At 43.4% G+C, this 12788-nt stretch overlaps 1 protein-coding gene across 4 annotated transcripts; it reads left to right on the forward strand.

Moving 5' to 3' along the window:
• On the forward strand, positions 1-12788 carry hipk1b (homeodomain interacting protein kinase 1b). Of its 4 annotated transcripts, none has more exons than XM_079341535.1 (18): positions 1-359; positions 1549-2279; positions 3181-3372; positions 3487-3668; positions 3781-3904; positions 4980-5099; positions 5382-5468; positions 5565-5749; positions 5840-5990; positions 6085-6271; positions 6394-6512; positions 7364-7495; positions 8457-8611; positions 9068-9139; positions 9349-9519; positions 9690-9898; positions 9985-10097; positions 10916-12788. In XM_079341535.1, the coding sequence occupies exons 2-18, from the start codon at positions 1551-1553 to the stop codon at positions 11369-11371; spliced, it is 3384 nt and encodes a 1127-aa protein (XP_079197661.1). In that variant the 5' UTR covers positions 1-359; positions 1549-1550; the 3' UTR covers positions 11372-12788. The 4 variants fall into 4 exon arrangements, with proteins under 4 accessions (XP_079197661.1, XP_079197662.1, XP_079197663.1 ...); XM_079341536.1 differs by having other exon boundaries at positions 8460-8611; XM_079341537.1 differs by lacking the exon at positions 7364-7495 and having other exon boundaries at positions 2-359.

Consider the following 12788-nt stretch of genomic DNA (forward strand, 5'->3'; position numbering starts at 1 on the left):
GTAGACTCGCAAGCCCAACTGAGATGATATAAGGACGTGGTTGTTCCGGGGATGAGGGGATTTGGTGCCTCAAGTCAGGGCGTTTAGGAATAGATTTAATCATGTTTTAAACAGCAGCTCTACATGTTTTTTTTTTTTTTATCCCGGTGTTATTTCAGTGTGTGATATAATGAGAGCAGTGTGTATTTGTAGAGACAGTTTCCTCTTGCTGCTCAACTCTACATCGACTGAAGAAACCATAGAAACAATGCAGCAGGCCTAGCTAGCGAGCGGAAGCTAATCTGAGGCTGCTCCTGCAGACTGCAGTGGGATTTAAACCTGGACCAAGCCCTTACCAAACTATTAAAACATCCTGTCCGGTACGTCACGTCATGTCTTCTCTGTATTGAATGTTAGCTAAATGAAACCTTTATTATCAAACCTCACTCTGTTGTTAGGAGATAGTCATGTAACGACATATTTTCCTCAAAGTTCTCATGTTAGCTTTTTAGCATGAGCGGGTTAAGCAATGTTGATCCTCTTTGAAGGTGGAGGCCGCTGAACATAAACATGATATCTGATGGTGAAATGAACGGCTTAAAAAAGGTTTTAAACACAGTGACGATCATATATGGACGATTATTATTATTAATGATCGAGTCAAGTCAATCCGGCAGCTTCTTGTAGAGACATGGAACCATCGAAACCATAATGGACTTTCTTTTTCCTTATTGCATATAATAAACATTCTTTTGATCTATAATGCAAACACAAGTCCACCGTGTGTTTATATCTTATCACGGATACACTAAGTGGTGACAGCATTTAAAAGTAAGCATAAGGCCTCCATCTTTATCTACTGAAGGGTTTTTAGTTGTGACTATGATTTATACACTTTTCACATTTCTTATGAAAAAAAACCTCTTATATTGGTTCTAAATACCTTTTATTGTCATTAAAGTTCTCCATAATGCTAATCGGCTTGCTTGTGTTAGAACTATGTCGTATGTCTAAGACTCAATTTACATCCTTTTATTTAAACTGCTTTCATTTCCCCCCGATGTTAATGATTTGGATTATAAATCGAGTCAGTAATTTAGGGACAACTAACTCGAGTCATTCAAGCCAAGCACAAAAAATCTTCAATGGATCTTCATAACAGATGGTAATACTATAAAGACAAATGACTAGAAACTGAAGAAAGTGTTTTTAAAAAAGCTTGTTTTGTTCAAACCAAACACTTTAAGAAGTTTGGATGAAAGAAAAGTATGAATTTAATAGCAGAGATCTTGAGGACAGAGACAATTGTCTACAACATGTTGAGATGAAATTGATCGTCATTGAAGTTTATGGACTTCCTCCTCGAAACAGTCTTTTATTTTTATAATCTGACGTATTCTGCACTGTTGGAGTGTCTATCTTTTTTATTGTCTGCTTTTGCTGGTTTAACATTTGAAGAAAGCGCATGAGCAGTCCATTAACATTGGCTGTCATGTTTTTTTCATCATTTAGAGAGTTAAGTGCAGAGTTTGTTGAACCTCTGTCTGTGTCTTCGTGGTGTCTTTTCAGCTATGAGCTCCCAGCTGCAGGTCTTCTCTCCTCCCTCCATCTCCTCCAGTGCCTTTTGCCGCGTTAAGAAGCTGAAGGTGGAGAGCAATGTCTGGGACGTGTCGACCACCGAAGCTTACAGCTCCATAGCTGGGCAGTCGGCATACGCCTTTACCCCAGCCATGGCTGTACCGCCCTTTGCACCATCCCTGGTCTTCCCTCCTGCTGCACCTGGGTCCCGAGGCCAAGTGGTGGTCCGGGCAGCTGACAGCACCGGTAGTCTTCCCCGTGGATCCAGCCGGCGTGTTGCAGAGCAGGCGACATCTTCTTCTTATACTCATGCTGAGTCGTCATCTGAAACAAGGAGCCACAGGCATGGGCAGAAGAGAAAGATTGAGGAGGCCAGTGAAGGCAGTGGGAGTGGATGTGGCAGTGTGCAAATACTGGAGGAGCTCTCAGCTCCTGCAGCTACGTACTCCACCCGTACTGGTGGGGGAGGAGGGGGAACGGGCCAGTCTATACCCCACTCTGCTCCGACCACAAAAAGCAGCAGCTCCAATGGTGAAGGGGACTATCAGCTTGTGCAGCATGAAATCCTGTGCTCCGTGTCCTGCAGCTATGAAGTGCTGGAGTTTTTAGGAAGAGGCACGTTCGGACAAGTAGCCAAATGCTGGAAGAGGGGTACAAACGAAATTGTGGCCATCAAGATCCTGAAAAACCATCCTTCATATGCTCGCCAGGGCCAGATCGAGGTAATCAAACATCATCTTGTTATAAAAACATTTGAAGGAATCATCCTACTGTGACGCCTTACTTCATTCTACAGTGAAAAATGGTTTAATTTGGCGACGTTGGGTTTGTAGAGAACATCAGACCTTGCACTCCTCCCACTGAAGAATAAACAAAGCTGTCATTGGCTACATGTGAGATGTTAACAGGCCATTGTGATGGTCGTGTTCTGACTTTTTTGACTAATCTGACTAAAATCTGTAATCATATAGTATTTAATTTACATGTTTAAATAATCACTCTCTTACCTGAAGAAGGAACAACAGTTTCATTTTCTTTATAAATATATCTCAGACAAAGTTACTCAGACTGCTCCTAATAGTGCAAACGTCCTTTGGGTGGTGTTGATCATTACATATTTTTTTTACATGATTTAACATGTGGTGTTTTTCATGAACTGGGGGGGATTGTGTTTATGTTGATAGTGGGGAGAGAGTGAACTCACCGATTGACGATCAACAGTGACTTTTGATCAGAGGGAGCAGCGCACCCTGCTGCCTGCCGTTTGTGCTTTGGCGATAAAGAGACAGTCAGACCAGGCAGGAACTCTCAGCACTCCCTCCTGCCTTTTCTACGTAAATGGACCAGAGCTTGTAGAGCGTTTTTTTCTTTCCGGTCTTAGGAAATAGATGTACGATACTTGGTTGGAGGAGGGGTTTTATATCTGCAGGGCTTTCACACCACTGATGGCAGAGACTGCTATGTCCCGCTCAGTATCGACTAAACACAGAACACACATTCACACACTGCCGACGCGGCAATGTGGGGACCAGCTTTTTGTCCAAGGACACTCGGCACTGATGTGTCGGAGCCGTCGTTGACAAACAACATGGATTTATTTTTTTTGTCGTTTCTGTTCACTAGGTGGGCATCCTCAACCGACTGAGTGCCGAGAACGCGGATGAGTACAACTTTGTGCGTTCATACGAATGCTTCCAACACAAAGGTCACACCTGCCTGGTGTTTGAGATGCTGGAGCAGAACCTGTACGACTTTCTCAAGCACAGCAAGTTCAGCCCGCTGCCCCTGCGCCACATCCGACCCATCCTACAGCAGGTGCGACAAAATCTTTTTAAACTTGAATCAATAAAGATACAGCTGCTTTATTTGTGTAGCTGTAGTACACACATTCATAATATTATGCAATTTAATGTTTCTTTGTATTTTTAGGTGGCCACTGCGCTGATGAAGCTGAAAAGCCTGGGTCTAATTCACGCAGACCTGAAGCCCGAGAACATCATGCTGGTGGATCCTCTTCGACAGCCCTACAGGGTGAAGGTCATTGACTTCGGCTCAGCCAGTCACGTGTCTAAAGCCGTTTGCTCCACCTACTTACAGTCCCGCTACTACAGGTTGGTGGCAAGAATTAAACTCCTGCTAGACTCTCCTGATAAACGTGGTACACGTTATACAACACAACGGTTTGTTTAGGTTGACTCGTCTAATGTTCTTTTCGCTGTCCAGGGCTCCAGAGATCATTCTGGGTCTGCCGTTCTGTGAGGCCATTGACATGTGGTCTTTGGGCTGTGTGATTGCTGAACTGTTTCTCGGTTGGCCTCTCTACCCTGGAGCCTCCGAGTACGACCAGGTCAGTACGACTGTCAGTGTGTTGCACCTTCTAGTTCGGGACGGGTATTATTTGAATTTTTTTTTATGCTGCTTATTCATACTGAGGTCTGTAAATAATCTAGTCGATACTATTCTTCATGATTGGGTGCAAAACACAAAAACATGACATGAGAGATGTCTGAATGTCAAGACAAATGAAGGTTTCCTGTTTTAACCCCTGAGTTACAAACTGTCCACAGAATCGAACCTTGTGAACATTATTCACAGAGCTCAAGTGAAAGCCAAACATGAAGTACATAACCTGACATTTACTACAATAAGAAGAACATTTGGGATTGAAATGACTTATATAGTTATATAAGAATATATTCCATTTTTAATTCACTCCTCAGACTGTTTAAAGGATTTTGAGAAACTCTGATGGTAGTTTTTTCACCTTTTAGGTAGGCTCTCTGTCATGTGTCTCTTGAACTTTTCTATCACACTGATACTGAGATCATCATACTGAAACAATAAGTCGAGGTGCTGAATATTCACTTCACACCATCATTAGATGATGGTCATTTAATCGTGAAGCCTGATGTAAATGGAGTAAGAACCATCAGGGTTGTCACTGAGGTTTCTGAACAGCATCTCTCTTTAGTGACAAATAGAGTGACACCTGTCTCATGGATTAGGTTTGAAGAGACACCGGTTGGTCCCCTGAGTTATTAGGAGCAGAAAAGAATGCTATAATCATTTGTCACTAACAGATGTGACATACAGTATGAGGTTAGCGGATCAGCTTTGTAATGCCCACTGAGCATGCATCACGTTTTACTCTTTCCTACCACAATTCCTCTGAAGGCCTTTTTGACGGATGGACTCTTTACAGCAAGTTGTTAGTTAGTTGAAGGTCTTAAAAGGTCACCCCAAAGTGAGCTTTGCTAGTGTTGGTTTCTGCCAGGAGATATGAAAGTGGAGCAGAAACACACTATTAAAATTGTGAGTCTAATGGTGGTTTAATTTAAGTTTGTTTAGGTCACATATCCATTGCATCCTCTGTTTTGTCTCCTTCTGATTTTAAAACAAGAATGTATTTTGTCCTATTCCAGATCCGTTACATTTCTCAGACTCAAGGCCTACCTGCAGAGTACCTTCTGAGTGCCGGCACAAAGACAAGTCGTTTCTTCAATCGAGGTCCTGATTCTAGCTACCCACTCTGGAGACTTAAGGTAAACATATTTTAATGCTAATTGTAACCTATTGGAATTTCACTAAATTACTAAAGAATTACAAGGAATATAATTTATTTGAGAATTGCAAATGACAAAAGTATTTCAAAGTTTTGATCTCCCCGCAGATATTTTTTAGGCTTTTTGCATGTAGTTGAGGTCATCTGCACCCCAACACCCTCCAGATTTGAAATGTTTGATTTGACTTAGTGACCATAGTACTCAATGTCTATGAAATACTTTGGAACACTAAGATTAACAGAAATGGTTTCCATTTCCCAGACGCCTTCGGAGCATGAAATGGAAATGGGGATCAAGTCCAAGGAGGCCAGGAAGTACATCTTCAACTGTCTCGATGATATGATGCAGGTAGAAGGCAATCTCTCACTCTACTTCACCTGCTGTTTTGACTGAATGACAAACTTGCACAGTTGATGCATTTGGGTGTTATTTCGTCTCTTCCAGGTCAACCTGTCTTCCAACCTGGAGGGGACAGACATGCTGGCTGAGAAAGCGGACAGGCGAGAGTTTATCGACCTGTTGAAGCGAATGCTGCGCCTTGATGCCGACAAAAGGATCACTCCAACAAAAACTCTGGGTCATCCATTTGTCACGATGAGCCACCTCATGGATTATCCCCACAGCTCTCAGTAAGTGTTGGATGAAGACTTTTTTTTTTCTTCTAAACACATATGATTCTGATGATTATAGCGATGGCTAAAACACTCTCTCCTCTCCAGTGTGAAGTCCTGCTTTCAGAACATGGAGATCTGCAAGCGCCGGAGTTCCTACGATAGCAATAAATCGCTGTACTCCACTAATGCAGTCCCCAGCGCTGCAGCTGGAAACCTCACTGTAACCTTCAGTAGCCAACTCAACCAGCATAACCAGGTCTGAGTTCTATCTTCCCCTTCAATTCTTAGACACCTTTATACACCGCCAAGTCCTCACGTGTTACTGGTTGGCGTTTCAAATTGTTCCACAGGTGCCTTCGGCCGGAGGAGCGGTGCCTTTACTGAACTACCAGCCAGCTCTGTATCAGCAGGCAACCATCAACATTCCTGGGCTGACTCAACAGAGTGTTCCGATCCCAACGCGTCCTGCCGGGCTGTGTAGTCAGACGGAACCTTTCCAGCAGACCCTCATTGTCTGCCCACCCTCCACTATTCAAGGTAAACCATCACCTTACTCTCAGATGGAAAGCAAAACAGGGGTACTGAGATGTAAAGCGATACTTGATGTGCATGAAAGTGCCTGTTACACATTAACTCTCGTGTGTTGTGTATTTTCATAGGGCTACAGCCATCTAGTAAGAGCTCCAGTTTCCCTGTGAGGATGGAGAACTCTGTTCCAATAGTACCTCAGAACCAGTCTGCCCAGTCCCTGCAGATCCAGCCAAGCATGCTCACACAGGTAAGAGTTTGTATCGAGAGTACAGATGTCTGCGAGGGATCGTTTCTGTGCACATGGTTTATTAAAAAATGCATTAATGACATCATTCTCACAGTCTTGCTGGTCTCTGAATGCTTCCTTTAAAGATGGGCAAAGAAGTAACCCTTGTATGTCAGACAGAGGCAGTGTCCATACAGACTTGCTTCATAGTCATTGCTACGTGCTTCATACGAGAACAGGTGGAGTTGGAAGTCCATTTACACGTTCACATGAGGTTCATGAGGTTCAAGACTTCTGTGAGACTCCGAGAAAAGTCTTCACTTCCATGATGTTGATGGGAGTGTCTAGACGAGCACCTCCTTCAATCATCTGACCGATGATGTCATGCCATCAGCACCCAGTAGAGAGCAGTGCCAGTCGGTTTGGCATTCAACATATTGAGCTTCTTCTTTCATGCCCTCTCTCTCGCTCTCTCTCTCTCCCGTGTGGAAAAAATGTGTTAAAGTCCACATTTGCAAGTTTTGTTGTTTGTGTTTCTGCTGATTGCATCTTACCTTGGATCTGCTTCCAGGACTGATTGGACGGCCTTTCTTATTCCCCGTCTCCTCTCTGGGAAGCAGGCCAGATGATTAATGCAGGAGATTTATCTGCCTAAAAAAAAGCTAGATTATTACTGTTTGCCAAAGTGAGGAGTAATTGCACACAGCAGAGGTCAGGTGTCCAGATGGCCCGTGGTGTGCAGCTGGTTTCATCCGCTCTGTCCCTTTTTTTTATTTATTTATTTTTTAATTTTAATCGAAACCACATACAGCTGTGAAGGACATTACTCGTACCCTAACCCCACCCTCCCCTATCCTCCCTCCCTCCTGCAGGGTTCCTGCACACCCCTGATGGTTGCCACCCTGCACCCCCCCTCAGCAGGCATAGCCCCCCAGTACTCTCTGCCCCTTGGGCTGGGACCCGGGGGTCGGCCCACCCTCCTGGAGCACACAGCCGCAGTGCTGGTAAAACAATGATGACCTTCACGAAGACCGACACGCACACTCCCTCTTCCCCTAACAATGTCATCTCTCTGCTGTCCCTATAACCATTTTTCATACATTTTCGTTTGCAATTTCCCCTCTCCCGCTTATTTTGTGGCCTCACCTCCTTCTTTTTGCTTTTTCTTACTTCCAGACCGGTCTTGGTTTTTATTTCTTTCTTTTTGCAAGACAATCCGATTTCAAGTCTGGTTTAACTTTTGTCATTCTTGGTTTCCATTTTTTTTTAAATTCCTTTGTTTATTAACATTTGCTCAAAATAGGCACCTCTTTCCACTCTCAAGGACCACCCTCCCCCACCATCCACCGACTCTACCATCCCCTCCCCCACAGTCTCTCCCCATAGGTTATGCTGAGGGCATGGAGCGCATGTGTTGCTGACTTGGTCTGCGCTTTGCTTGAAGCTTTTCTTGTCCTGCCTTTCCTTGGTTTCAGCAAAAGGAGATTGCAGCTACGAAATCCCACTAAAACAGCCTGACTCTCTGACGCACATCTTTTTGTTTCAGCCCCAGAACATGTGGCATGCCTTTCCCCCAAAAGTCGGCTTATCAGCTAGCTGGCCTCAGTGAACTAAACCATTTTTTTCTTTCCTCAGTGTTTCTTCTTCAACAGGCCCAATGGTTCTATGTTGACTTCTTCGTCTTTACACCTGATCTGACTGTTCACAGTGCGTCGTTGTTTGTGCTTTGCATGATTTCATCTCATGCATTTGTTGCAGGGCAATGCTATCATAAGGGAATGGCTTGGGAACGGTTGCTCGCTTATCTAGTTCTGTGCTTTAGAACAGATTGGCATCTTGATTTGCCTTTTTGTCTCCCCGATTTCTTTCTCAGCATTCATGCTCTGTTTTTGTGGACTGTTGCAGCTGTCTGTTGTTTCACTGATATCTGATCTTTTACCCTGTTTTTTTTTTTTTGTTCCTCAGCAGGCCTGGCCCACTGGCACCCAACAGATCCTCATACCATCGTCATGGCAGCAGGTTCCAGGCGTGGCCATCCACAGCTCTGCCCACCAGACCACTGTGGCAGAATCACCGCTGGAAACACTTGATGCTTCCACACAGCAGGGACACAGCTGGAGGTGGGACGATTTTTTTCCGTTTGCAGTTAAACATTTACAATTATTTTCGAGGGCCTTTTTTTTTAATATGATTCAATATGACTCTGGATTCATGGATTTAAAGTCTATTTATGAATTAGTATATACTTCAGGATCTCCTCCAGGCATCTCTGAGACTCACTTAGCATGAATGTGACTGATTTCTGACTTCTTTTTTTTTTTAAGTTATGAATTGATTTTAAATCTTAGAAGAGAAGATTTTGACATACATTTCCCACCTCTAATAACCACTTAGTCATTTAATAACATTTTTGCACTTTTCTGCTTTATTAATTCAGTTTTAAAACTATTATAAAACTATTACCAACAAATTTTAATTGAAAACTGTGAATAAGTTTGCTTTCTTTGTATATGTACCATGTTATTGTTTTTCAAAAGGCGTCGACCACTCACTTGTTTAACCTTTGACCCTTACAGGAGCACAACCCAAGGCAAGAGCCAGCAGGAGAGGAAGAAAGTGAAAGCCAGACGTGGAGAGAGCAGAACGAGGTCGGTCGTGCAGCTTTGAACTCGGTGTCTTGTTTTTATTTTAAAGACTTAAGCAGCAATCATTTCAATTCTCAGCCTAGAGGAGAATTCTTCCACTCCCAATGTTCTTTGTTCTCCTTTTTATACTCTGTTTACTCTCAACATATCAGAGTGGAAATTACTCACTTTTGCTTTGAGAAGCAAACTCAACTCTTTTTTTTTTTTCTCAGGGGTATATCCACTGCATCACTACTCGGCAGCAGCGGCGTGACCCCAGCCAGCTCTAGCGCCATGATGTCCCAACCAATCATCATATCTGACACACCCAGCCCGGCAGTCAGCATCATCACCATTCACAGCGACACTGATACGGAGGATGAGCGGAAGTTCCATCCTGCCAGGTGAAAACCAGATGAGGCTCTGCACTGTTTCATGCTAGTCAAAAAAACATGTTGAATCGTTTGCTTCATTAATGTCTTTTGAAAGGTTTTTTGTTTTTTTTTCTGCTTGTGGACTAATGAAAAACACCGTTGGCTTTTTGTTGATTCTTGTGAAATCTTTTCTTACACAGCGTTGGACTAAGTCAGCGGACTAACGTCATCAGCTGTCTGACTGTACACGACTCCGACTCCTCTAATGCCAGTCCTCTGACTCCTCTGCCGCGTATTCTGAACCCAGCCGGCACCGTGTCGTCCCGCCAGGCCAAGTCCCTGGCCGTGGTGGCACCTTCAGTCAAAAACCAGGGCACCAGAGCACTTTCACGTGGACGCTCCGACACTGGTGAGAGTTGGTTCTTGACTTTTGTTTTTATCAATCATTCATTTGAATTGGATTTATAAAATACTTATCACCCTTTGAACTGACAGTGAACTACATGAAGCCTAAAAGGTCATCCAACAGACAGCCATGCAGCTCAGGCGAGAGCATGGAGCGCCACAGACTGGTTCCAAGCCAGTCACACCCCTTAAACCTCAGCCAGGTGAGCCTATTTTCTTTTGATGACTCATTCTTGAATGAGTCCTTAGTTCTCAGGATTTTCCATCGATTTGGCATTGTAACACAAATTCCTGCGTTAGTCAGACACGTAAGCAGGAATATGTCACCACGACATGGCTGGAGGCTGAAAGCGCTCAATAAGACATTCCCACCAAGCTGGATCACATATCAAGCAGTTGGATGAATTAATGTGAGCAGTGCTTGGAGCGCCAACAAGGGAAAGTTCCTGTAGTCAAACTGCCTGTTCACCTGTTCACAAAAGCTGCAAATTTGTATCATTATGTCGAGAGGAACAGGCTCTAAAAAGATGTCAACAAACACATTATTACCCATGACTCTATGTAAGCTTTAATACACACTTCATGTCAAAGATAATTGTGGTAGTCGACTACCACTACTCGTAGTTCAAAATCCAACCGGTGTAAATTGAGTCCCAAGTGCTCTCTGCTGGACAAACATTGTCATGGCTGATGCGTTACTAAAAGAAAAAATTTAAAACACATCTGCAAATATTCATGCCAAATATCTGTTTTTGAGAGTGGTGACTAAACTGACCATTTTAATGTACAGAGTAACAGGATTGTTTAAAGACCAGAAAAAAAGATTTTTGTTAGGTACAAGAATCTTCTTTTCGTCCAGCCCTTCAAGGCTCATCATGACAACTCACTAACTCGTTTCCGACAGTACAGTGCATCACTTTTTTTGGTCTGGGTGCCAGGTGGTATTTTGTAAAGATGGATCAAGACTTGAGTGTCTGTGCTGTTTTCAATGCTCCTGAATGTTTTTTTTTTTTCTTGTTAGGTTCAGCCTGTGGTTTCTTCATCTCAGGAGCGCTCTCACAGCGACTCCTCTTTGCGTCGCCAGCAGACGTTCCCTCCGACCGTCTCCGCCTCTCTCTACAACTTCCCTGACGTGTCGGCCCTGGCCTCCGCCACAGCCCCGGGCCCCAGCCTTTACAACTACCCCGCCTCCACTGCCCTCTCCTCTGCCTCTCAGGCCATGGAGCAGCTGCTGGGCCGCAGTCACGGCCACTCTCCCTCCGCCTATGCAGCAACATACACCTCATCATCCTCCTCCTCCAGGAGGGAGTCGGCCAGTCGGAAGGACACTGTCAGCAGTCTGCTGCACGGCCTCCCCGCAGCCTACCAGCACCAGTTTGCCACTGGGTCTCCCTACATTAGTGTGACGCCGCGGGCAGAGGCTTACAGTGCCTACCAGCTCAGCCCTCGGCGTCTCACTCAGTACCCGTACCTATAGGGAGTAAAACAAAGAGAAAGAGGAGGAAAAAACATAACAACTTCCTCTCGTACAACCCCCGAGGGAGATTTAAACCTTAAGTAGAATAACTGTCAGTCACTTATTTGTTTGCTGCTTTAGGCTTTAAGGCTGCATCTCACCTCAAAGTCAATCACATGCTCATCTAAACAGTTTTTAGTGATTTTTCAACGTTTTTTGATCTTATTTGATATCCAACAATTCTTTTCCCTTTTTAAGAATATTGTTTATAGGCCACATTTTATCCCTATCTTACCCAGATGTACAATTAAGGCACTGTGGTAGTTGTATTTTTCTCCCGTTTATCCTGACATTTTTCCTGGAGAGAGATGATCCTCCTGACACTAGGCGGGATTTTAGACGCCTAACAAACAATGCTAGAGAAGGGCAAAAAGAGCTTTTCACCTGTCTTTACAAAGTTTTACACTAACCTAATGAGGCCCGTCTTTTTTAGCTATCACTATAATGACTGTACCTTAGCACCAATTATGTTTACTCACAGATATGTCTTTTACTATGTTTAAATTATGTTTGGTCAGGATGAGGTAGGAGGAAGAAGGCCAATGAAGACGAGGAAGAGAGAAGTGGCGAATAATGTGATGGATATGTGTTAATTTAAGTGCACATGTGATCGTGTGTTAATGTAGTGATGGTGTTTAGGCAGCATTCATCATGTCCTTATGCAATAGAAAACGTTCTTTGAAACTGCATCAACTGAATGATGAATGTATTTATGAAGTATACCGAGGAGTGGCATGAAAGCTTTTGTTTAAAAATGTTCAAAAAAAAAAAAACTTCAAACCTGCATTTTCTCCTTTTAAATATATTTAAACACGTGGATTGAAAAGTATCCTTTATGTGTGAATCCTGACTATGTAGGACCTGCTAATCATTATAACGAATTAATGGACCGTTTTAAAAGTTTTATTTGGAGGAAACGAATTCTTTAGTTATCCCAAAGACACTGTGGAAATATCCCTGAGGATTTGTATCACTGCTATACAATGTGATGAAAACAGGTGAATGCAACATTTGAGCAAAGAAGCATTTAATCAAGAGTAAAGATCGACAGAGAGATTACTTTAGCAGTGATGTCTCTTCCAATAAGTCAAGCTTATTCCCCCACAAAATACACTGTGGACACAACAGTAACGCTCGCAACAGACCCTCACTGTCTCGTGCCACCGTCTGGAGTCAAAGGAGCTGGTTTCTGTGAGTTCTGAAAGCTTTCATTTAACCCTTCCCTGTTGTGTTTGAATCTGTTTTGTGTTGTAATGTCTTTCTATTTAACTGTGTTTCATCTTAACATAGAGGCTATTTGGTAGAACTAATTCAGGGAAAAAGGTTTCAACTCAATTAATCCGTTGTCACTGTTTTCAATAAAATAACCACAAACTCA

Source organism: Symphodus melops (genome assembly GCF_947650265.1).
Source record: "Symphodus melops genome assembly, chromosome: 4".
NCBI classification, from domain to species: domain Eukaryota; kingdom Metazoa; phylum Chordata; class Actinopteri; order Labriformes; family Labridae; genus Symphodus; species Symphodus melops.